At 48.8% G+C, this 26,375-nt stretch overlaps 1 protein-coding gene across 9 annotated transcripts in view; it reads right to left on the bottom strand.

Moving 5' to 3' along the window:
- PRICKLE2 (prickle planar cell polarity protein 2) overlaps positions 1-26,375 on the bottom strand; it is a 313,308-nt gene that overhangs the window by 26,954 nt on the left and 259,979 nt on the right. For all 9 annotated transcript variants that reach the window (XR_010384822.1, XM_031470678.2, XM_031470677.2 and 6 more), the window contains 4 exons: positions 25,070-25,207; positions 21,877-22,080; positions 18,601-18,787; positions 12,806-13,681 (listed from right to left, as the gene is read on the bottom strand). Coding sequence is in view for 8 of the 9 variants with exons in the window: in XM_031470678.2 (XP_031326538.1) it covers positions 12,806-13,681; positions 18,601-18,787; positions 21,877-22,080; positions 25,070-25,207 (1,405 nt within the window). In the remaining variant the exon portion in view is untranslated. The remainder of the gene's footprint in view (positions 1-12,805; positions 13,682-18,600; positions 18,788-21,876; positions 22,081-25,069; positions 25,208-26,375) is intronic.

Genomic DNA, 26,375 nt, shown 5'->3' with positions numbered 1-26,375 from the left:
TTCATCAGGCTTTCTTTAATTACCCTTTGAATGTGCCATCTGTTTCCTGCTGGGGCCCTGACCCGCACAGGGACTAGGTCTGATTTATTCACCGATGTATACTTGGCAACCAGCAGAGTGCCTGGCACATGGTCGGCACCCAATAAATATTTGTTGAATAAATGAATATAAAACAATACAGACCCAAGATTTTTAAAACGTCTTTCTCTTCCCCATTCTTTTTGTTTCCCCCAACAAAAATCCTGTATTGAACTCTGGTAGAGAAGACAGATAAAACAGGGTTGTTGGGATTGCGGGTGGGTGAGTGAGACCCACCGGCATGGCTCCCTCTGAACTGGCAACTCTAGAAACACAGCACATTAGAGATGTATTCGGTGGCGGTGGGGGGGACAGGACGGGGGGGGCATAAAGGGTGACGGGACATCTTAGCTGTTTCTGCCACCGAGGGACATAATATTAGGGGCTGGGTTTCAAGTGAATGATGTTTACATCTTAATGCTCCCAGGAGAGCTTTGGGTTCAGCTGCTGGATGACAGAAGTGGCGGGGAGGGGATGGCGCTTCCGAAAACCTACTAAGGATGCTTAAAATTCTCCTTTTGCAGCAGTTCTGGGCTCAGAGGAAAGCTGGAATAATAATATCCTCCCATCAAATGTGTTCCATACAGTATTGTCAGAAAAAGGTGTGTCATCCACAAGCCCTAGCATAAAGTCCCCCTCAATATACAGCTTCAGAGGGCAGAAAGCGACACAGGAAGCCACCTGCTCCCTGGGCAGCCCGAATCCCGGGCAGAAAGGGAGCCACAAAGACGATGCTCAGGTGACAGAAAGCCGGGTCACCCAGGGTCACGATTCACTCACGAATGGTGAGATCTGGGTTGCTTTAAGGAAACCTTGATGAGAGCCTCAGGCTGCGCTCGAATTCCTCTCCCTGCAGAAGGGCCTGAACTTGAAACAGATCAGCAGACAAGGGCCTGGCCAGGCTGTCTCGGAGGCTGATAATGATCTCAATGGAAAACTTCCATTGCTGGACTCCCCTCATTGTCTTCCCAGCTTAGGGCCCAAAGCTGAGCCTGTTTCTCATCCACAGGCTCAAAGAACAAATTAATGCTACGCTGGGGCAAATGGGAATTGTCCGAGAAGTTAACTGATGCTGGGGGGAGGGGAATGAATGAAGGAGAGGCTGAGGTCTGGGAGCTGACGGTCTGGCTTCCTCGCAAGGGGAGGCAGGGCCCCATTAGCAGTAATAGGTGTTCTACAGGGATAATTAGGCCACAGAGTCTGGAAGCCTCGTTTAACTCGGACAAGGTGAGAAACCGAGATTCAGGGAGAAAGGGCTCATCTTTCGGGTTGCAAACATTCCTGAAAATCCAAGCCACAGAGTTCCCGGAGAAAGGGCTCATCTTTCGGGTTGCAAACATTCCTGAAAATCCAAGCCACAGAGTTCCCGGCTGTGGGCGTCGGCATGGTCTGGGGCTTTGACGTCTGCAGACCTGCTGGACCTCAGGCTCATCCACTGACCCCAGCCCTCTCCTTCCATCCCCATCCATTGTGGTGATTTCTGAGTTCCAGTCAATCTTCCTTCCCCCTGGTAGGTGAGCAACGGGCTGAGACAGAGTTAAAAGAAAAGAGATGGGAGGTCGGCACCCGGGGAACTCTGGTAATAAGAGTAATAATAACTCTCAAATATTGAGTTTGCCAAGTGCCGGGCATGCAATTAAGTGCTTTCTGCATATTACCTCCTGTTTCACAAGAGCCCCATGTGGCCGAAATTTACATTTGCTCTAGAGGAAGCTGAGGGACTGAGGGATGTAAGCCACTTGCCTGGGGTCCCCACAGCTAGAGTGGTGATGGGATTCCAGCCAGGTGGGTTTGGTCCTCAAACAGTAACCAGAAATGTGCACTGCAGCTGGGGTCAGACCAGAAAGCAAAAAGGGTTCTTGCAGCTGCAGGGGGGGCTTCTGAAATGCCCAGCCAGGCAGCCCCTTCACGTGACATCATGACCCCCCTCAGATGTGGTTCTGAGTGGCTTTGATGGGGACTGATGATTGCCAGTCAAGTTCCCTGTGTCTAGACCAGGCTTTCTCATCCTTGGCACTACGGCTCACGGGGTGGGGTAATGCTCTGCTGAGAGGGAAGGTGCTGTTCTGTGCACTGGAGGGTGTTTTGTTGTACCCCTGACCTCTGCCCACTAATACCCAGCAGCACCTGCACCCCATGTTGACAACCAAAAATGTCTCCAAACATTGCCAAAGGTCCCCTGGGTGGCAGAACCCCCACCCTCCCTACCTGCTCCCATCCCTACTGAGAGCCATTGATCCAGAGCATCACGCTCATGCTAGGACAGTGTTTGTATGTGAATGTGCATCTCAGGCAAAGGGAATTTCCCTCCCTCATCATTCTACCTAGGACTTAGTATAAGATAAAGAAAGAAATAAAATATAAAGAAAGAAATAAAAAGGATAACTCGTTCTAGCCTGTCCTCTCCTCCTCTCCTCTCCCTTCCAGCTCTGAGCTCCATCTGCTAAAGGAAAAGACACAAATAAAGCCTGAAATGGACTTCTCTGCTCTCCTAAATCAGCACCTCTGTTCTGAAAGGCAGCCATCAGGACGTCTGAGCATGCCAGGATGAGAAACCCTGGAGAGGTTTACAGAGGTTTAACTGCCGGGCAGTTACAGAGTCAAGGCTACGGCTGCTGCCATCAAAAGCACAATGTCAGAATCCAAAGTAAGTCCCCACAGGTGTCCTTGGACTGATAACACAGTCAGGGAAGCAGATCTGATTGGGCAGGATGACTGACTCCAAGAAACAAGAAGTCCCTCAGACTTTGCACAGCTAAGAGTCCAGGATTTGTCTCAAGGAGAGGTCCAGAGAACAGAAATGCACCGGAGGACAGTTTCTACTCCTTTGTGTAAGGAGCAAAATGAATTTGGTTTTGCCTCCACTCCTCATGCACGGGGGAAATAACAGAGAAAAGACAAGATGGGGGCTGGATAATCTGCAAACTGGGAACACCAAAACCTTGGACAGTCAAGAGGTGAGAAAGGCTATTTTCCAGAACAGAAAATAAAATGGAAGAAATATGTCCTAAATCTTCAGCTAAGTGGATGGGGGATTCAGCATGACATATTTAAGCTGCTAACTTTTTGTACCAAAGAAAACACTAGGCTTTTTCTGAGTAATTTTGTGTTGGAACACATAGACTTTATCTTCTAGATGGTGCCTTGCCTGTTTGCTCAGCCTGATTTGTGACAGCTGTCTGCTAGAAACATGTCATGGTCTGGTTTTGATTTGGGAAGAGCAGGCTGGAGGAGCCGCCTGGCAGAACAGGGCTCACAAAACACACACACACACACACACACACACACACACACACACACAAACACACACACACACAGTGCTACCTCGGTGCTCTCAAGGTGATGCTGGTTAAAAAAACTGAGGGCTGGTGAAAATTATTTTGGGCTAAACAAACAATAAACCAACCAACCTCAAATTTGTATGAAACTCTGGTTTTACAGCCTTTTGAATTTTTCACCTTGATTTAGAACTAAAACAGACCCTATTTGAAGACTGGAGTGTTTCATTGTCCACTTTTTCTGCTGCATCCAGTGACAACACCAAAACCACTTGGAAAGTATTACCCTCTTTCATATGTAATCCATACCATGTAATTAAGGAATATCCCATACATATGTTTCAGTTAATGTATTCTTAACTCATTAAAATGCTATTTACTGTACCAAGTTGGGGAGAGGCAGTTAAGACAGGTGATGGTCAGCAGAGAATCACGGACAGTCCCCACGCTGCCGTCGGCACACTGTGTGGAGAAGATGTTAGAACGCTTTCCCCAAGCGGCCAAGTTGAGAAGGTCAAACATCTGGCCAGCCGCTGAGCCAAAATATTGAGAAGGTCAACGTTGACAAGAAAAGGGATGGTTAAAAAGGTACGCTGTGTTGATGGAAATCGATGGAAATCAAAGGAAATCAAGATTTAAAGAAAAATCAGTTTGGAAACTGCCTAAAAGCCCAATTCCTGAGATGCGGTAACATCCATTCGACTGAATATTGATGTAGTCATTGTAAAGGATGATCACAAAAGCTCTGAAAATAAGCTAACAAAAGAATGCAAATGAAGACATTCAGGACACAAAATATTCAGCATGTCTACAATTCAGAAAAAATGATGCACTAGTATACAGGGAAAAACTGAAAATACATCAAGATTCACAGAAGTCAATGGTGGGGGTAAGGAAATTTTTTCCTTACTTCTATATTTTTTCTCAATTTTTCTCTTCTTCATTTTCCTAACTGCCAATCTTAAAAAAACAAAACAAAACAAAACAAAAAACAACAATTTGAGTTTCAGAGCCATTTTCAAGTAGAGAAAAGCTAGCTCATTTCCCTATGTCAGAGTCCCAAATTCAAAGGTTCCAAGAGAAATATAAGCTCATCCTTTAAAGATCTACTCTGTGAAATCTTATACCAGTCTGAAAAGCCCATCACCGCCTGGCTTCCACCCTAAACCCATTTTTCCAGCATCGCCTTTTCAGTAATAAAATGAATAAAATCAGCAATCTTTTCTCTCCTGTCAGCAACCATGGTTACTTACTCTCAGCACAGCTGACTGCTCACACCCAAGGAGTTATAAATAAGCCTCCTGAATGGTTATTAGAAACCAGGACACTGGAAAAGTTTCTCAGGACCCAGAAATTGTCAGTGAGGCCATGACAGGTAGCAGGGCTGCATCAGCCGCTCTGGGCTGGGCACTGTCCTTTCTGTCTGCTGCGTCCCATTTCTCTCCCTGAGCTCTAAGAATGTTCTCTGCTTCCCCGCATGCCAGAACATCGACTCAGAAAGAGAAATAAGGAACAGATTCTCCCACGACTTCCACTCTGCTGGTTTTCATCTGGCCCCCGGTCTGTGAGCCGGGTTCAGAGCCATGAAATGCCAATCAGAGGGAAATCACCCTGTGAGACTAGTCAGAAAGCATTTCTTGATCACAGCATCGACTCTGAGCCAGAAGGTTGGGTGCCATCCAACCCCCTGCTCCAAACCGTCTCGCTGGCCTGAAACCTTCACATTAAAATCACCACAGAGACATGCCCCACAGACCAGAGCTTTGTCTCCAGAAAAACATGACTAACATACATACTGGACATTTGATGGACAAGTTCAAATGTTGGGACTTTTGGAGGAACTAGGTTGGGTGGGGCGAGTGGTAGTCAGTCCCAGATGGACGGGACACCTGCGGGATGGAAGTAGACACCTGTGGTTTTTAACCTTCCTTCAGGACAATCCCTCTTCCTTTGAAGAGACTACCCCGATTTCCCTCTGCGAGGCCCCCCCATCTCCAGTTCCAGTCCTGGCTGTTTTGATGACCTCAACCCTGCTGCCTAGTGACCGCGGTGGACACGTGACTCGGGCTTGGCCAATCAGAGCACCCACCCCCCACTCTGCCTTCCCGGCCACAGGAGTTACTCTAACAACTATTAGGTGACCCAATTCAGGCAGATGAACTCAACCATGGGACTTTCAGGGACACTATTAAGAAAGACCACGTCCCATTCTCCTTCACCTGATGCTAACGGATATCAACCTACAGCTGCTGAGAGCCCTCTTTGCTGCCCCTGTGAAGAGCTGCTTGAGAATGAAGCCAGGGTGAAGAAACAAGAACCGAGGGCATGAAAGAAGAAGCGTCCTGGTGACATCACGTGTGCATCTGGATCCAGCTGTACCTGGAACCAAAAATCTGCGAACTTCCTAGTTAGCTGATTAAAAAAAAATCTTGTTTGTTTAAGCCAGTTGGAGTTGGGATACTGATGTTTGTAAACAAAAGAGTTGCGTAATTTCAGAGAACAAAGACAGTCCCTATGCATTTCTACCAGGGGTTGGCTTTGGGGCCAAGTAACAGGACTCCAGGTGAATTCTTGGCTTTCCGATCCGCAATTCCAGACTGGGCTGCACATCCTCCCCAGCGGAAGGAAATGATCAGAAAGGTTTAGGGTGTGTAATTTATGAGCATGTTTGTGGTGTAGCCCCTTACCTTACGGGTAGGAGGTTTTACGCAACAATTTCCATAAAGAAACTGGGTTTGAGGATGGACATCCAAGTTTTGCAGAACAGGAGAAATGTTCCTGCCTTAAATTAAATATAACAATGTTTCGCATGACAAAGATTAAAAAACACTTCAGACATTCTTGGTAAAGGGAGCTGTTCTAGATGTTACTTCAGGTTCCCACAACTGACGTTTTCTCCTTTTTCAGTTTGCCAGCAACGCTGATCAATTACCCGCTTACCCCTTAGTACTTGATACATTCCGATGTTGCACAACTGAGCTTCCCCTGTCAAGGTGTGGAAGTGATGCGTGTTAAAGGCGTGAACATACTATGTATAAGACAGATAAGCAACAGAGGTGTATTGTACAGCACAGGGAAATACAGGCATGATTTTGTAATAGGCATTATTTTGTAATAACTTTAAATGGAGTGTCATCTGTAAAAACACTGAATCACTGAGCTGTACATCTGAAACTGATGCAATATTATAAATCAACTATACTTCAATTAAAAAAAAAATCAAGGCGTGGACATGCCATAACAGTGCAACACTGATCAAAGACGGCAGGATGCCTCTCAGACTTCTGCTCCTGCTGTGTGTCTGCACATCCAGGCCAATGACACGTGAACTTTCCACTGAAGCTGGCCTGGGTCAAAAATCACAGAGCAGGCAAACTGTGATTCGTTTCTGTTTTCAAATCGATCTTCTTGCGTCTCCTAGGAACGCTCCCCCAGGGCACTGGAAAGCTTTGCCAATTTCCTGGCCTAGGTCAGCATCACACGCATCCTCTTATTTCAGTCTTCACTCTGTTTACACCCCGGAGGCTGCTTCCTTCAAAGCTTCTCTTGGCTGCAGGGTCCTAATAGGTCTCGCTATATCAGCACTTGCCCTCTTCCAATCAATTCCCCACCCAGCAGGCGGAGTCACCTTTTCAAAATGTAAATCTGATCATGTCACTTCTGTGTCCCCACCCCCCCCTCCAGGGGGCCTGAAACTTCAAGAGCTTTCCATTGTTCTTAGTGGAAAGGTCCAAATCCTTAAAATATCCAGAATGGTTCTGTAGTATGTGCCCTTGCCTCCCTTCCCAGCCTTATTATTCTCTGTGCTTCACCCAGCCACAGGGGCTTCTCTCAGTTCTTCATACCTGCCACACACTCCTACCACAGGCCCTTTGCACATGCTGCTCTTGCTACCTGGAACACTCCTTCCCTTATCCCTTAAGCATCATTTTTTCAGGATTTCCTCTCTGACCTCCCTAACATAGCTCCACCCCTCTTTGTATACCCTTCCACCTCCACATTTACCACTGACGCAATGTCATATTGTACAATTAGATGGTTACTAGGTATTAAACTCCACTAGCCTGGGAGGCGCAGGAGGGCAAGGCCCATGTCCACTTTAGCTCAGCACTGCATCCACAGCACCTCGCACAGGCCATGGCCCCTACGCAGAGTAACCTCTCATAGTAACTTAGAGGGTGTTTGGCACTGTCTTAAATTCCTCATAGGAATGAACTCACTTGATTCCCATAACAACCCTACAAGGTACTACTGTCATTCCATTTTAAAGATGAGGACAGTGAGGCACAGAATGGATAAGCCACTTGCCCAAGGTCACATTGGTATTGAACCACAAAGTCCAGTGTCCAATTCTGGCAGATTGGTCAACAGCCCGCACTCTTACTCATTCTGCTGCAGCTCACAGCGTCCACGGTCATGTCACATGTGCTGAATGAATGAATGAATAAATGAACAACTGGATGAACAAACAGAAACCATCTTTCCTTTTCTCTCACTGCCACCCATATCTGCTTTTCCTTCCTAGAGGTCCCATCTCTCTGACTCAAATCACTCCTTATAGAATTTGGCTGATCCTCAAGGAAACTCATCACTGTCCACAGAGCCCTTTCCTGGGGACCAGCTGACAGTCCCCAGCTATTCTCTGGTGTGGCCTCTGCCTGAGATAACCAGTCCCAATTCCAGCTCTACTCTATACCTGGCCCCAGTGTGACCTGAACCCAGAACCCAACGGGCACTGCAGCCTTGGCGTCCTCTCCCTCAGTGCCTCTTGCCTGGGTGCCAATCCCTGGACGGTCTGTCCTTGTCCCCTTTGTCTTCCCTGCCTCTGACCCAGGCACATCACCTTGACTGCCGCCTCTGGCTCTGCCAATCAGCTCTCATTTGACACCTGTGCTCTCAACCTTCCGTCCAGCCCGGCCAGAGCCTAAGAGACACATCAGCAAACTGGCTGCAACAGGAAAAGGAATCCTTGTCCCCTCAGATGGAGTCACGTGTACCTCTCCTGACTGTGAACACAGCCCTTCCTGTGAGGATGCACATCAGAGAGGCTGAAAGGAAGGGCTCTGAAGACGATCACACCCAGGTTCAGGTCCTGGCCATCAGCGGTGACCATGGGGAAGGCCATACCTACGAACTTTGGTGTACTCCTCCATAAAATGGGTATAATAATCAGACTTATCTCACAGGGTTGTTATGAAGACTTGAAGAGATGTTATATATATGAGCTCATTAACATATCACGTCACAGTCAGTGGTTTATTGCAATTATCACCACTTAGCATCATCACCATGACCCACATCTGCTATGGTACGGGGGTCAAGGGCACAGGTTCTGGAGCTAGAATGCCCAGGTTTGAGTCCTGCTCCTCCACTTCCAAGCTGGGTGGCCTCTCTGCGTCTTACTACCTTATCTGTAAAATGGGAATAACAACTGTATCTACCTCGCAGGGATGCTGTGAGTGAGTGCCTGTAAAGTGCTTAGAACTGTACCTGGTCCCTGAGAAACACCCAGTCCTGGTGGTGGCTGTTGATGCTGCTACTCCTGTTTCTAATGCTACCATCACCCGGGCTGTGAGCCGCTTTGGAGGCATGTTTGGACAGCGGCGAGGTTAAAGCGCTTCTGCCGGACTCCACGCGGTGGGGGTGCAGGTGGTGACCGTGCCCTCCTGACTCATTCCGCGTGAGTGTAAGGGATGGAGGACACTTGCCATGGAGAAGGGACGGGACACTCCCAGTCCTAAACCACTCGGCAGGTGTCAAAGCCCAGACCTGACTGGCGAGCTACTGGGGCTACCTGGTTTTCCAGATCTGTCCTAAGGAAACATGCTGCCCACACAAAGTTCATGCTTCGTGCCAGATTAAACACTGCAGACTTAGTCAAAATGTAAGTTACTGAGCAAGGAAGAGAAGAAAAATTTCATCATCCTAAAATCTAGCTTTTGCTGAAGGATCAAGGGTGTTTGGACTAAGCCTTCTGTGACATGTACCTTCACTCACAGACTGGAGTTTAAAGGTACACAGACAGCTGAGAAAGCTGCCTTCGCAAAAGACTACTGAGTTTCCTAGCAAAATGCAAATGCAACAGCGAGGGTCAGCAGCAAAAAGACTGACCTTCCAAGGCCAGTCAACACCACGCCCTTGGTGCGTGTGCATGTGCGTGTGCGTGTGCGTGTGCGTGGCATAGGATGTGAAAGGCTATTTAGGGTCTGCTCCAGTGATGAGTAAGGAAACTGTGCTACGGATACCAGCTACAATCTCCCTTCCACACTGATGTGTCTGACAGATCCATGCAAACACAGGGGCACACAATGGATTTCTTTAGTTCCTTGTTTCTCATGCTCTGCTCATCCGGGTCAGGAGAAAGAGGAAGCGACGGAGCCGTTTCAAAGCTAAAAATGCAGCCGGCACAGCTGTTGGTTGGTATCAGCTGGCGGATATCAGAAGCCAAAACATTCCGAGAGGCCAAAACCATGCAGCAGTATGTTTGGGATGAGAGAGAAATGATAATAATAAAAAGGATCAGGTAAACATTAGAGAGGGTCATAGGTACCAAAGACTATGAAGGAGCGTAAGTGTATTATCATTTTCTTCTTACAAAAACCCCCACAAAGGAAGTACTGTTATTCTCCAAAGTCCATAAATGAGGACAGTGTTCAAGGTCACCCAGCTCCTACAAGATGAAGGCCAGATTTCAACCTAGGGAGTGTGACTCCATAATCAGTACCTGTTAATTAAGTTAAAATCTGAAAAACGAGGGCTCACGGGAGAACTTCCAAAGAGACTAATAATGGGGTTGAAATCGTGCCCATCCCAACAGCTCATTTCCCTCATCCGTGCTGTCCAACAGGGCAGCCTCCAGCTACACGGGCCACTGAAAATTACATTGATTAAAATGAAATCAAATTTAGAACTCAGTTCACTGCCGGTTGAGCGCCTGAAATGTGGCTTGTGCAGCTGACGGCCTGAAATGTTCATTTCATTTCATTGTAATTAACTCAAATTTCAGTAGTCACATGTGGCTTGGGGCTACCGAATTGGACAGGGCTGATCTCAGGAATTTGTCTGAGCTCGATCAGACACACGGTTCAGGGCTGCTTTCCAAAAATCTCAAGAGACACACGGGCATTGGTTGCTTCGCACAAGGATCCATAGAAAATCTTGAGGATAAATTATCCACCTCTTCCTTAGGATCGAAGACGGTATGTTCTTCAAACAAACGCATGTGGCCTTTTCAACATTACCCAACTCCCAGATCTCCTGATTGCCTCCTAAGTTACAGCACGAGGGCAACGGAGTCAGAACAGACAACCCCAGCAACAACTGCTCTCAGACAAAGGCTGCATCAGCACCAGCAGGGAGCCGGTTAAAATGCAAGCTCTGGGGCCCCACCACCTCCATAGGGTCTGACGCACCGGGTCTTGGGCGGGGGGGAACACCCTGGAGTTCATGTTGTTATCAGGCAGCCAATGATTCTCCTGCAGGTGGTCTAGCTTTGAGAAACTCTGCTTCAGAGTCTGAATTACATCTTTATCTCCTGGCCTCTTACATTATTATAGCACATAAATCTTTTGAGAATAGCAAAAACTGGGCTGGAAGCCAGGCAGTCGTCCCTCTGTGCTAACTGGTCACTTCCATGACATCAGGCAAGGTGCTTAGTCACCAAGGCCTCATTTTTTTCATCTGAAAAATGGGGGTAAGGGTATCTGCTATCTGTCCTCTAGGGCAAATGAGGACACGGCCGTGAAAGCATCTGTGGAGGATAAAAGTCAAAAACACACTGTACAGATATCTTATAACACGTTTTGCTTGCCCAGCACAGTTTAAACAGATTTCACATTTCAAAAAATCCACGTTTAACTTCTCTGGGAAAAGTGGAAGATTTGACAGCATGGAGCTCAGATTAGGCAGTCAGCCTGGTGTGCTTAAGAGCGCTGCCCTGGGATCTCGTGCAGAGGTTCAAATCCCTGCTTCACCTTTTAACAGCTGGGTGACTTTGGGCAAGTCCTTCAACCTCCCTGTGCTTCATTTTTCTTCGACTCTGAAATTCGAATTCTAAGAATCTATCTCTTTCAAAGGGTTGTGGTGATTTAATTGAGTGAGTGAACATTTTAAAAGGGCTTAAAACAATGTTTGGCCCATGGCAAGAGCTGTATCACTATTGGCTGAAACAATAAATGTCTCTGCACGTGGCAACAGCCAGCTGGAGGTGAGTAGTGGCCGTCGCTCCAGACGGGGCTGACACGCACAAGGTGGTCACAATCTCCACCCAGACAGACACATTTGACTCTGGGATCCCTGCTGTAAGGAGTAGATGTGAGTCTCCCTCCGTGGTGTCCCGTCCACAAGGTGCAGATACACTTAGTGTATCTTAGCTAGCTGTATTCTCCAGCTTTCTGTAGTCAAGGACCAGTTTCTAAACTTTTCATTCCATTGTGGACTCATATGCCACCTCCTTGGGCATGACTGATACCCAGCACATGCCACAGACCACTCACCTGTGGGTCTACAACATTCTGGTCTGTACCTGGACCAGTAAGATGAGCCCAGGGAACATGCATGTGGATGCCACAGCAGTGTCAAATCGCTCTAAGAGTTTCTACACACTGTCAATTTCAGGGCTTATCTCGGGGTAGACCGAGGACAGCCCCGATCTTACACACTGAGTAGTGCCATCTAAGAGAACACTGACATCAGTCCTCACGTACACACAGACCAGCTGGACCACCTGGTTAGAAAGAGCAAGCACTGGATTGTCTGTCTGTCTCTCTTTACTTCTGTCCTTCTCAGCCTGCCTGGCTTCTCCTTGTCTACCCACATTTCTTTTGTCTTTATCTATATATTAAAACCACTCCCCAGTGAGATACTGGGGTTCAGAACAGTCATGGAAGCTGCCATGGATGCTCTGATGTCCCAAGCAGCACCCCGTTTTGTGAGTACTGCCTCCAGCTCACAGCTGCCCCTTCTCCCGAATATTGCCTTTGGCGGACAGGCGCTATCTTGCTCTGTGCCCACACCTACATCCTTATCCCCTCGTCGCTCTCCAGCAATCCAAAGGCAGTGACTGACTGATACAGTGGTGCGAAGTACCAGCCTCTGTCCCAAGAGGAAACCAACTGAATGGTGTAACTCGTCCTCCAGACACCCTGTGGGATCAAGCTGAGCTGGACACCAGCCCAGACATCATTCTCCTCTTGGTTCCTCCCCAGACCCTGCCCTGTTTCTCTCACTCCCTTTCCTTGGGACCTCGTCCTCAGCACGTCACAGGCATCCTAATTCCTGTCTCAGGCGCTGCTTAGAGGGAAATCCAGTCAAAGACAAGCCATCGAAACTTGGGTTAAACCCGGTGGAGGAGGGCACACGGCGGGCACGACACTAAAATCCTGAGACGCGGCGTCGGGTCACCCCCAGATTCCCGCCCGCCCTCTGCTTCCCAGGTGAACAGGGCCTACCTGTTGCGTTAGACAGGGCCAGCGATTCCATGGATCCCCGAGGGGTCTGCTCCGTGGGCGTCATGTCCTCAGTGTACTTCAGCGAACTGATGGGATGACGGGTCCGACACGGCTGAGTGGAGATGTCCCCTTCCTCCTCCTCCTCCTCCTCCTCATACTTGGGGACCTGGATGCTGCCGCGGGTCTCGCTGAAGCTCTGGCTGGACATATCGCTGTAACTCTCCTGGGATCGGAGCCTCCCCGGGTAGTAGTCCTCTCGGGGCTCCTTGACGAAGCTGCCTCCGTGCCCCTTCATGGCCAGGGACGAGCTCCTTTTGGGGTTGCTGAAGTGCTGGGCCCACATGTCGGGCTGCGCCCCGGCCCCCTGTCCCCCCGGACTGTAGGAAGTTCTGATGTTGCACTGGCTGAGCAGCTGCAAGGGGCTCTGGGCCTGGTTCGGCTCCATCTTGTTCCCGTAGTGGTACGGCTCCTCCCGGCTCCTCCAGATGGGGTCCCGGTTGAGGCTGGGCGTCTGGCTGGACAGGCTGAGCAGATCCATTTGCAGCGACAGGGGGTCCACATCGGCCGACAGCCGGTTGGAACTCACCTGCAGCTGGCTGTGCTGGTTCAGCAGGGGGTCCTCCGTCTTGCCCTTGTTCTTGCCGATTTTGGCGCTGCGCCGGGACTCCTTGGCCCTCGCGTTCTGGAAGGCTGAGTCGGACGAGTCGGAGCCATTGGGGTCCTCCCCGGCACTGCAGGCACGCGAGCAGAATATCTGGCCTTGTTTGGGGAGGAACGGGCGCCCCAGGAGGGATTTCTTGCAGTGAGCGCAGCAGAAACAGGTCTCGGTGGCATGCCAGTGCTGGCCGTCGTAGGTCATCTGACCTTGGTCGATCCCTGGGGAAAGAAGAGACATGGAAGAGGCTGACAGGCTGCTCGGGGAATTGCATTATGATGCGAAACATACAGCACCCTGGTTTGGCTCAGGGCTCCAGATGCAACAGAATAAAATGTCAATGAATCAATGATCAGGCCCCCAGTTAAATAGTATCCACATCCTATTAGGACAGCCTCCTTGCTCTGCCAGTCAGCTCCTTCATAACTCATTTGCTCTGAGCGCACAGAAACTAGATAAAACTGCCTGTCCACGAATCCTTCTGCCCGGGACACGTTCCTCCAGGATAAATAGCAATAATGATACTAAGGGATGAGAAAGCTGTCTTAAATGCTTTGCATATAATGCAAACTCATTTAACCTCTCAACTGTATGAGGCAGGTTTCTAATATTATGTCCATTTTTCAGATGAGGTTAAATAACCTGCCTAACGTAAAAGGGCTAGAAATCATCGATGAGCTCTGTACCCAGGAAGCCTGGCTCCAAACCATGACCTTGATAACCGTCTCTCTCACTCGACTTAGGGGTCTGCTCAAATGTCAGCTCCTTGGACAAGTCTTCCTGTCTGCCCTCATAGCTACTCTCCACCATCCTCCACCCTCACTTGCTGTGTTTTTCTTCACAGCGTGACGACTGCTCGACAATGAGCCACCACGTTTGTGCATCTGTTAATGAATGAAGGTGAAGTTCTAAGATGAAGTTTCTCCAGGCACATGGCCTGCTGCATCCTAGGGGCTCTTCCTGTGCGGCAGGGATGGATGAATTGAACCCGTCACCAGTGTATGCCATTCCTCAGGGTAATCACCATAACAGCTCAGTGGAAAGCAAAAGAGAGGACTTCAGCTCTTGGTAAGGAAGCACTTGGAAATGGCATGACAAAGATACTGCCCCTCCACAAGCTTGGTTAACCGCATCGGGAGAGGAGAAAACACACTTCCTCCCCATGCCAGGGCAGAGCCTGGTTTATGTAATTTTGTTACACCTGCTTCTGGGACCCTCTCTTCTGCCGTCTTCCTGCCAACTCTGGGGCCATGGGCTTTGCACAGGGCAAAAGCCACATCTGGACGCAGCACTGGCCAGGAAAAAAACCATATCTCCCAGCCCAGTGATGAGTTCAGGGGTGGACATGTGACCTGCACTGGGCCAATGGGAGATTCGCCTGGGAATGCTGCTAAGACAGGGACACAGGGAGACTCTGCTGACAGCAGTGGCTAAACTGGCAGATTGGGAGCTGGGAGTTGTGAGGGGCCCCCTCCCGTGGGGACAGCCTGCTGAGAATGCAGACACAGCGGTGACTGTGGGATGGGAGGGGACCTCTGCAAGACCCCTGATGTCTTGCGATAAACGTCTTTCCCCAAAGCAGTACTCATGTGAACCTTCACCTTGGGTGGCTGAGAATCTTGAACCTGAACTTTCCAGGAATAACCTCTAGCGACTCGTCTAGAGAGGACGTGACCAAGAAACAGGGAAGAGGAGAGGGGTAAGGACAAAAGGCAAAGGGCACAGCAGCCTCTCTGGGTCCTCCTTGTGTTCCCCCCACCTACCCTTATGCCCCGGGAGCCCAGGGAGGGAGAGGCAAGGTAAGTTCTTTCCCTATGAGCTCCTCCTCTAACTGAGGGGTCTCTGTTTACTTAGGAGTCAGGCCCTAAGGACCAAGAGGGGACTTTTAGAGGGACAGGAGCCACAAGGGCCACCCTGAGAGGAGAGGGACACTGAATTCCCAGGAGGGGTGAGGACCAGCAGGGTGGGGCTGGAGACAGCGGGCCCAGAGCTGGGGCTCCGTACACATGTCCCCTCCCTGGGCTGCGGGGGGAAGCAGTGGCAGGCAGCACAGGCAGGCAGGACTCGCTAGCAGCGAAGAGCGAGGCATCAGGACTGTCAAACACAGGTGCAAGTCGCAGCTCAATGCCACTCCAGCTGGTTGGGAAGAAGCTGAAGCCCATCAGCTTGGCTCCAGTCTTGGTTTGGCTGCTGTCAGGCTGTGTGACCCTAGGCAAGTGGCTTCATGTCTCTGTGCCTGGGTCTCCTCCACAGTAACACAGGGACAGGGTTGCGGTGAGGACTGAGTTAATACACAGAGTGCACTCAGACTCTGCTAACTCCTCCCAGTACTCTTCTTGTGCTTTTATTAGGTCTTGATGTCTGTCTCCCTCTCTGCTCTGAGGGCCGATACCTGGATGCCGTCCAAGAAAGAACTCTGAGGCTGGCTCGGTCTTCCCTCCCTGCTCCCACTGTCCCCTCCTCTCCAGAGAGCCTGTGCTGACACCCCTGCTGCCCTGGGTCCTCACTGGGAGCTCCAACTCAGCACAGCAGCCCACGCAGCTGCAGCCCTACCCACTCCCCGTCAGAGGGACGCATCAAGCCCAGTTCCCACGGCCTGTCCTCCACCAGCTCCTCCTCCGTGCTTCCGCGAGGAAACACGCTCGGATGTGGCAGCCTCGTTCCGGGGATGGGGGCCTCGCAGAAGGCTGGGCCTCAGTGGAGACAGTGAAGAGGGAGGCGTGTTCCAAGGCGGCCCAGCAGGCAGTGGAACGTGGTCCCTGATAAACATCACCCATGTCAGATGGGGCTCTGAACTGCTGTTGAACTCTAAACATCTGGAAGAGGGCTCTGCCGTTCCACATCCAAGCGCTCCTTTTTTATTCCCTCTCTAAGCCCTTTAAGTACTTCTCTGAGGGTGTATGTGTCTACTGCTGCCACAGCCTCGGTCTGTTTATAGGACTGTTTACTCTGCTGTGAGCAGGCAAAAGTACCGTTGCCCTGGCAACGGCTGCCTGATGCAGCGTCCGCTCCGAGCGGCTGTATAAATATGGAGTGTTTGTATAATATGGTCAGAGCCAAGTACCCAGACACTGTGGTATGCATGCTATACAGAGCATACTCCTTCCCCACCGCAGGAAAAGTACGTTTTACAGAAAAGTGGATTCAGGGAAAACAAACAAACAAACAAACAAACCAGGGACAGCATTTAAATGACAGCCGTGATAGTACTGAGGGCCTCGGTGGTCCCCTTTTCCGACGAAACATTGATGCCTTTTTATGGATTTAAGAGGGAAGGAGAAGCGAATGCCTATCAAAGCTAAAAGAAGACAGAAACAGAAGAAACCGGGGGGAACTTCTGAGGTGTACATGCTGTGGTGACAGACACATCTTTCTCTTCTCTAAGCTGCTGAGTGAAAATTCGAAGTGGCAGTTTCTCGAGAGGCTTTTAAGCCTCAAAGGAAAAGGAGAGAAGAAACAGAAATACTAACAAGCAGTGGGTATCACCGCCTTAGGTAAGTTTTCTGTACAGTCAACCCCTTTCATCCATGCAAACACCGGCTTGCAGATCCCGAATCCACGGTGAGCAGCGCTGGGTCAGTACCTCGCCTGACCCCGCCCATGGCCACGCCCCCGACCACAGCCCCCTGCCCTCCCTCCCAGGGCCAGCCACCTGTCCAAATCAAGCTCCCCATTTCCTAGCTCTCAGAATAGAGGGAAGTTTGTCTGTTGTGACCCTGTGAGAAATGGAAGCTGTTGAATACTTGGCTGAGGCATCAAGCTGCGAGAGGGGAGGTTTTGGGGGTTGAAGACAGGAGATCTTCACAACACCCCAGCCCCCAGAGGGAACGCTGCTGGATGAAGGATCCCTGGCAGGGACTCCAGCTCAGAGGGACTCCACGGAAGTGGTCCTAAGTCCATGGCATGAACTATCCAATGACAAAGAACCACTAAGCATATAATCGGTACCTCAAAGCTGTGATTTTTATCAGCACACAGCCCTCCGAATTACTAGCCAATTTTTCATTGGACTGCATCACTTCTGATGAACCAGGGAGACAAAGCCACTAGTTTTTGATCCCGAGAAAATCTTTTAAGTGGGGCAAAACGGGCTCCCAGACTGATTATCTCCACATCTCCCCACTACAGGTAAGAAGTTGGCAGCTTCTGAGCCGATTTCTTGGAATTGCACAAGCCACAGGGAGATCAGGCTGCTGGCCTCAAAGACATTCATCCACTGCCAATATTTTTTTTTTCTTCTTAAAGGGCAGCTCAGTCACAAGGTGCCAGAACAGGCAAGCTGAATGAAGAAGCTGCAGATGCAGCATGACTGGGAATAGTGGTGAAGGACTGAACAAATCAGTTACTTCAAAAGGGAAAAATGATTTTCACCATCTCAGATCTGCCACTTTTCAGGGGAGTCGATAGCTTCTGAGCTATTTGAGGTTCCCTCGCTTTGTTTTTGGCTAGGTCAGCTTTTGCTGATTTTTATTTTAAAGGCATGCATGCCAGAAACCATTTGGTTTCCTTGTCTCTCTCTTCCTACCAAGAGGACTGCTTTGGTTCCTCCCCCTGCTGACCTCTGAGTTTTCCCAAGGACGCTGTATAAGACCCCTGTTTATCTTTCCCTCTCATATTTTCCTGAGACCTCTCCCCCCTGCCCTTGGTAGTGGGTCTGTCCATCATCTAGCCCCACCGCAGGGGTGGGTCTATGACTCAGGCAGACCAATAGGAATTCCCTACTCTCTTCCTTTTAGGGTGGAACATATTAAATGAAGGCCTATAGGATTCCTATTTGGAAGACATGACTTGGATATGGGAAAAGACACAATCCCATCCTTTTAGAGACTACAACTGCTAAGATTATATGTAACTGAGGTGGGGTCATCTTGGCCACCTTGTGAAGGCATCTTGCTTCCAAACGATGCCAACAGAAGGCAAACTGAGCTGCGACACAGAGGAAAAAAGAAGACTTTGAACGTTTGATCCATCCCTACCTGAAACCAACTTACTCCTTGGCTTTTCCAAGAAATTTCCTTTTTCACTTAGACTAGTATCACCTGGGTTTCTGTCACTTGCAACCAAAGGGATTCTAAGTATACCAGGCATCAAGGAGATCCAGTCACAATAGGGCCAAGCTAAGCACCAAGCATCGCCTCACCTATGTGCTGGGCACAAGTGTCGCAATATTCTGCGTACAGGGACTCGAAGCAGTGGCAGCAGTAGGGCCTTCCCTCCTTCATGATGTAGCGCTGGCCGCCCAGCACTGTCTCGCACTCAAAGCAGCAGAAGTGTTTCATGTGCCAGTGCCGCCCCTCCGCCTCCGTGCATTCGTCTGCAAAGATGATCTGGAGATGGGGAAGACAAACGGTCGGGGGTTAAGACCCAGCCATGTGAATGTACTTTAAAGGGTGCAAGGTATCAGGGCTCCAAACTAGAAGGGTAGGAAAATAGGTCCCACCCACAAAAATCTCTAAGTATATGTTCATTCTATACCCATATCAGCTCCCACGTTTAGATTTGCCTAAAGCACAATTCAACAGCTTCTGGCCAGGTCAGTGATAAATTTAACTATATTTTAGTAAGAGAAAGGATTTTCTACCCTAAAGAATATAAAGCAGGACTAAAAGCTGACCGCTTACGGGAACTCGGATCATTATCTGTTTTATTTGGCTTAAATACAATATTTTTAAAAAGGGGAAATGTCATAGGAACAGCCGGAATCCTGGTTCTTCTTTTGCAAATACAATATTTGGCAATGCTGGGAACACATTCCTGCGTGGCAAGCAGAAGCTAGATCTGAGACGACAGGTCACCGCTTTCAGATGAGTGACGAGTTCTGTACTCTGTCGTATTTTTCACCACTCACTGTTGCCTTAAAGTGAGTCACCTTCATTTACGATAACTGTCTAGCCCTGAGAAGCATTTGTGTTTTGACCCCCAAGATAAAGTTTTTAAAATTTCAAATTTAAAAGCTAACTGCAAACGATAGTAATCAAGGCAGTGCAGTACTTGTGTAAGTCAACAGAATGGAACTGGGAGTCCAGAAATAAACCCAGACAGTTATGGCCAGATGATTACTGACAAGGGTGGCAAGGACAGTCAGTGGAGGAAAGAACAGTCTCTTCAACAAATGTGGCTGGGACAATTGAATTTCCTTATGCAAGAGAATGAAGGTGAACCCCTACCTTACACCACATATAAAAATTAACTCAAAAGGGACCAAAGACCTAAATGTAAGAGCAAGAGACCTATACAATGTTTAGAAGAAAATATAGGTGTCAATTTTCATGAACTTGGATTAGGCAACTATGCGATGGTTTCTTAGCTACGATGCTAAAAGCATAAGCAACAAAAGGAAAAATAGATGAGCTGGAGTTCATCAAAATCAAAAAAACTTCTGTGCTTCAAAGGACACCATCAAGAAAGTGAAAATGTAACTACAGAGTGGGAAAAAAATACTTGCAAATCATGTATTTGATAAAGGATTCGTATCCAGAATGTATAAACAACCTGTACAAAGTCACAACAAAAAGAAAAATTACCCAATTGAAAAAAATAGGTATAAGGTTTAACTAGACATTTCTCCAAAAAAAGAGGCTATGTAAATAGCCAATAAATACATGAAAAAATGCTCAACATTACAAGCCACTAAGGAAAAGCCAATCCATACCACCATGTGATGGCACTTCTACCCACTAAGGTGATGATGATGAAAAAGACAGACAGTAGTAAGTGTTGAGGAGAATGTGAGAAGCTGGAATCCTCATTCATTGATAGTGGGAATGTAACATGGTGTAGCTGCTTTGGGAGACAGTTTAGATCCTTTCAAAAAGTTAAACACAGAACTACCCTATGATCTGTTATTTCCACTCTTAGGTATATAATCAAGAGAATGGAAAATATATGTTGACACAAAAACTTTTACATGAATGTTCATAGCCGTGCTGTTCGTAACAGTCAAAAGTGGAAACAACTGCAATGTCCGTCAATTAATAAATGGTTAAACAAAATGTGATAGACACACACGATTATTATTCAGCCATGAAAAGGAAATTACTGATACTTGCTGTAACTTGGGTGAACCCTGAAAACATCGTGCTAAGTGAACGAAGCTAGACACAAAAGGTCATACATTGCATTAGTCCATTTATGTGAAATGTCCAGAATACGTAAATTCATGGAGACAGAGAACAGATCAGCGGCTGCCAGGAGCTTGGGGGAGGAGGAGAAAGGGAGGGATTGCTCAAGAATATGGGGTTTCTTTTTGGGTGATGTAAATGTTCTGGAATTACATAGAAGTGATGGTTGCCCAACTTTGTGAATGTACTAAAAGCCACTAAACTGCATATCTTAAAAGGGTAAATCTTATGCCGTATGAATTGTAATCTCTGTAAGCAAAAATTTCAAAGGATTTTAATCATCCTCTTTTTGCCATTAGAGAATATCAAGTCATATTACGAGCATCAGTTTGCAGATGTGGGAACTGAGCCATTCAGGTGAAGTGGTGGCCCAGAACCACAGAGGTGGACCAACTCTCTGCCCAGAGGCTCTCTTCTGAACTTCATTATTAGTATGAGAATTCATGTTGGTTAAGGCTGATCGACTTCCTCCTAGGAGAGTGAGTCTCTGATCGGTAGTTTGTAAGGAAGAAATGCCCATGTTATAGTGGACTCCGGCTGAAAAAAGTGCAGTGCTGTTTACAGGGTCAGAAAGAACCAACCATCTACTTCATACAGGAAAAAAAACCCTGTCCAAGACCATTCTCCAAATTATCCCCATAAAGCGGTCAGGTTTAGAACATTCTCCTTTCTCCTCCAAACTTCCAAGCTAACCCAGTTTTTCTGTCTTTCAGCTCACAGGTCACAGCTGCGTGTGCTTCTGCCGGGAGAAAACACAGGTACGAGCCTGTGTCCAGTCTGCTTTCTGACCCGGGGAAGCAAATTCAAGTCCCTCGCAGGGTGTGAGCCACCTGCCCCCTGAATCCTCATCAGAGCAGTTGTAAATTATGGGAGAATCAAATAATGCTACCCATTTTCTTCTCTTCTCAAACCAATCTGTCCCCTGGAATCTCAGGGAACGCAACGATTTGAAGACATATGGGACACCGTTACTGATGATTCCTCCCTGGGAGGTGGGATGAAATCTCTCTCTTTTTTTGAAGAGTTCTAAACTGACCCAGTGCCAGGGGCGGGCCCCGGGGAGTGTCCGCAGCCCTAGGCACCGTCTCCCCACGTAGCAGCCCACGAGACCGTCATGTTCAGTAGAGCAGGCCACACCCTAGCAGCCAGGCATGGTGGGGCTTCTCTCTTGGCAGGGTTAATACAAGGAGGTGGATGGCCTATGGTTTCCTTGCATGCGGGAGCCACGGGACAACGCGCGGGCTACCGTGTCACCGAGGGGTGACGGCGGGGGGCCCCCAGGGGCGGGCTCTGACCTCATCGCAGGCTGCGCAGCGCGGCTTCAGGCACTCTGCGTGGTGTCTGCCACAGTATATCTTCCCATCTTGGTAAAAGTAGATCAAGTCCACCAGGAGCTCGTTGCAGACAGTGCATATAAAGCAGGGCGGGTGCCAGCAGACCCCGTGGCCAGCGCGTGACGCGAACACAGCAATGTCCCCGCCGTTGATCTGGCCTCCGCACTGTGAGGCAAACAGAAAGGTCAGGAGCAACGCTGGTCCCCAGGTCCCCATCTCTCAGTGCCACGTGATAAGGATGAACCACCGGACCACCACCGCCGGCATCACTGGCAGATTACTGAGCGCTATTCTCAACCTGGTCACTGCTACCTCCTTTATGTACACAGCAGGAAGGCTTTTCTTGCCCTCCCCCCCCCACCCCTTCCTTCCCGGGACCTATAACTCAGATGCAGATCCTGTCACTGAGAAGATAAGGAATCACAAAGGTGGGAAGGAAAGAAAAAGTCTGTTAGCATAACAACAGGCAGGAGGCAAACTTGGAAAGCAAAAGGTCTCATTATCTTTCAGATATTCCAAACTCTCTCCAGAGGCACAGCCACATCTAATGCCAGAAGGAGTAGGCTGGGGATATGGGGGAGTGAATGAGGGGAGGTTGGAAGGGCCCTGGGAGGAGGTGGGGGTCTGCACTGGGGATGGTAGCGGAGTGGGTTCATAAAAATACACCCATCTTTAACTCTCTGCTCTAGAAGTCTTTCAGGCATGCTTTTAGCCGGCTTCCTCTAACATCTTTTCACATAGTCCTGATTGAAAAGGTACCTCTCCTATGGCCAGACCATGGAAAAGCTTCTTCCCTCTCCCTTCCCTATCTTCTCACTCATTTTCCAAAGTTCCTTCCATTACCCACAAAGGAACAAGGCAGAATCCCTGATGACTCAGGCTTACAGTTAGGGTCGGGATAAAATGATTATGTGATTATGGTCTGAGGACCTTTGAGGGAGGAGTAAAGTGTGAGGCAACAGGTCCAGGGGGAGGCTCTCTGCTGACCATGGCGCTGGCCCCGAGTGTCACTGCCGGGGGTCCAGCACTCAGGCCCCGCATGAGCAGCTGAGCTCTGAGGGCAACGTGTTAAAGAGTAGAAATGCTACCTCTAGACCTTTCCCACGCCATGGACATCAGAAGGGTTGAGATGCTTCACAGGAAAGGACGTCAAGGTCTCACGGAATAGTCTCTGGGGACTCATTCATGTGAGTGACCGGACAAAAGAAAGACATTACATTACAGACAGTGACACCCGCGCCTTTTATGATGCTGTCACCAGAGCTGATGTATGCCTACTGGTAAAAGATACACTGAGGCACATGGAAGTTGTCCAAGTTCTTTGCTCCAACACTGATTCGAACTGGGCAGCAAGCATCGAACTGGAGGAGGCTGGGAACTCTCCAAGGACAGGAACCCGGGGAGGGGTTTTTATAGAGAAGACATGGAAGCAAAGCAAGGACATTACTTCAGTGATTAGAGCTTAAGGGGTCCCCTTATTGGGGGGAAGCCCAGTTGCCTGTTTGTGATTGGTTGTCCTTCAGTTTCCTTTTCTCAGATTTCAATTCACAGACGGGCTCAGGGTTTGGTCTGTTGATGCAGGCTCCCAAGGCATGGGAGCCACCCAAGTCTATGGCCTCTGTGTTTAATTACTTTCACAATAATAGAACCCTCTTTAGTCCTCACCGTAATTCTATACCATAGGTATTTGTTATCCCCACTTTGCAGATGACAAAACTGAGGAAAAGTAACATGGTCAGGGTCCTCTGGCAGAAACACGAGTCAAACTTCTGTCTTTGTGCCTCCGTGCTCTCACCACTATTCTATACCACTCTTGACATCTGCCCAAGAAATGCCCGACCCTCCCTTTGTCCTAGGGGAGCCCAGTCGAGCTGGTCAAGGTGAAGGACCTGAGAGTGGCAGAGGCCCTGAATGGAGCACACAGAATCTCACATCTTAACCTCTGACCACCTGCATCTCAGGGGTGGGTGTCAAGGATCAAGACCCTACTGGCAAATCTCTGGTCCCTTGGCTCCCCTGTGAAGTAGCATCTCCATCCACCTCCATTCCATCTACCTGCACCTTCTCACGTTATCCCTCTGAAATCTCAAAAAAGGGCCCCCAAGTGGTCCCCCCTCCCCTCAGGCAGTATCTTACCCTCTCTTCACTAATCTGGTTCATGTATCTTCAGGACATGACTGGGTCCCTAAAGGGCTTAAGGAGTTAGATGAGGCTACTCTCCTAGCAGCAGGGCTGAGATAAATGCCACCCCCAACCCACCCCGCTGCAAAAAAGGACCATCAGTCCCAGAATGCTTTTGGTAGCCAAGAGGTGGGGCGGGGTGAACCCAGGCAGACTGGATTTAAAGATACCCTGTTTTCTTTAAAACTCAACTCCACCGTGCCTGGAGCACTCTGCAGGAGAGAAGAAGAAAAAACAAATGCAGACCCTTCAACTCAGTGAGGATCTAGAAAGAATGTAGGGGGCTTGACGCACTTTGCTAAAGAACCCGCAAACCCAAGGAGATGACCATTTACCACCTCTTCGGACGGTACTGGTTGACCCATGCTGCAGGAACACTCCATTTTCTAAAGGGCTCATTGTAAAATATAAATCCATCATATCGCTCCTCTGCTCCAGTCCTTCCAGCGGCTGACCATCTTCTTCCCATGGCTTACGTAACCATCCACGAAACCTGACTTCATCTGCTCATTCTCTTCCTTTACTCCCTCTGCCCTGCCACACTAGCCAAGCCGCTGTTGCTCAAACACAACAGAACCGCTCCTGCCACAGGGCCTTTGAACTGGCTGTTTCCTTACACACCCCTCCTTCCCTCGCCATCTGCATGACTCACTCCCTCGGTTCCTGCATGTCTTTGAGGGGCCTTCACAGTCACCTTACTGAAAATTGCAACCAGCCCACCCTCCCAGCACTGATCCCCTGCCCCGCTGTGTTTTTTTTTTCCATCTTACTTACTCATGTCATTGTCTGGCTTCTTTTCCTAGAATGGAACTCCTTACAAGGGGCAAAATCAAGCTTCCAAACTTTTGTTGACAGCTGTATCCCCCAGGCCCACAACTGTGCCTGGCACAAAGCAGGTCCTCAGTACAATAACTGTGGCGTGAATGAGTGAGGGGAAGGGTGCCCCTTGCTGCTCGGCGGAATCCACGCTCACCTGTTCACAGATGGCTCCTGTCATTGTGACCGGGAAGGGCCTGACGTTGCCTCGGCCCAGGTTTTCACGTTTCCTCTGGTTGCTGAAGAGCTTCAGCTCCCTCTTCTCTTCCTCATCCAGGGAGTTGCAATAGCGGACCTGAGCAGACACAGAGGATGGCAGGCGGGGGTCACCCTTGCTCCCGAGGATTCCTGAAGCCCACGCCTCAGAGCTCTCTCATCAAACACACTCCCATTTGGTTTTACGGTCCTGGCCAGCATTTCACCACCACCAGGCTTGGGGCTATTGAAAGTGAGTCTCTACCTGAAATTGGTGACCTCAAGAGAGCTTACCAAGGGCTGTAAACTCCAGAGCCCAAGTCCTGGGCAGGCTAATGGTCTGTAACTACCCAACTCTGCTCATCACACTGAGATCCGAGTCACCTGGGATAAGCTTTGTGCTAGTCAAGATCTAGGACTTTCTCCTTCTTTCAGATTGATTTGGGTCTTCCAACTGACTGTGAAAATTTCACCGCCATGTATGTGCCCACATCAGTGATCCCTGACACCAAAGAATGGCTCCAGGTCAGAGAGCCAGACTAGCTGTCCACATGCTCTCAGCTTCTGTTTCCCAAAAGGAGGTGGGAACCAAAGGCGTGAGACTGAGGAGTTGGTCCAGAGTTGTATCTATGTTCCTTCACGGAAGTCCCTGCGTGTTTCTCTGTGCGTAGGAGGGAGAGGACTGCCCCCGGGCTTCGGTGAATTCATCAACTTGCATAAGATCTTTTCCTTTGTGTGAAACACAGAAACTCACAGAATTAAGGGAGGGATGTTAAAGATATTCAAATCTGCTGTCTCCCATTTTCTCTTTTATTTATACTCACCTTGGGAATTTTGCTGTAACCTTGAACTATGGTTTACTTAATACCGTTTTAAAAACGAACTCCCTTTTTTTACTGAATACATTTATGTAAAAAGAAATTATACTGTGACTATAAATGGAAAAGCAGTATCACCTGTGGAAAACAAGGTGACCATAAAGCTAAATATTAGAGTGAAGACGAAACCGTATTGTTAGATTGTAGCTGGCTACTTTTGCTTGTGTGAGATCCTGAAACGGAGAATCTTAACACTGTCACTTAAAAATAGAGATTAGTAGGAAGGAGGTGGAGAGGTGTGAGATACCTACCCACTCAAACTACAATTTCCCCCTTGATTATTCAACCACTCAGTCACAAAGAATGAAATACAATTTAAAAGGGAGTGAGTCTTTTCGTGATGTGGTTCAACATTATCTACTGCCACATCCATATACCACCCCAAGTCAT

This window comes from Camelus dromedarius, chromosome 17 (assembly GCF_036321535.1).
Source record: "Camelus dromedarius isolate mCamDro1 chromosome 17, mCamDro1.pat, whole genome shotgun sequence".
Lineage (NCBI taxonomy): Eukaryota > Metazoa > Chordata > Mammalia > Artiodactyla > Camelidae > Camelus > Camelus dromedarius.
Note: the sequence above shows the minus strand (reverse complement) of the source record. Positions and strands in the feature narration are given on the sequence as shown.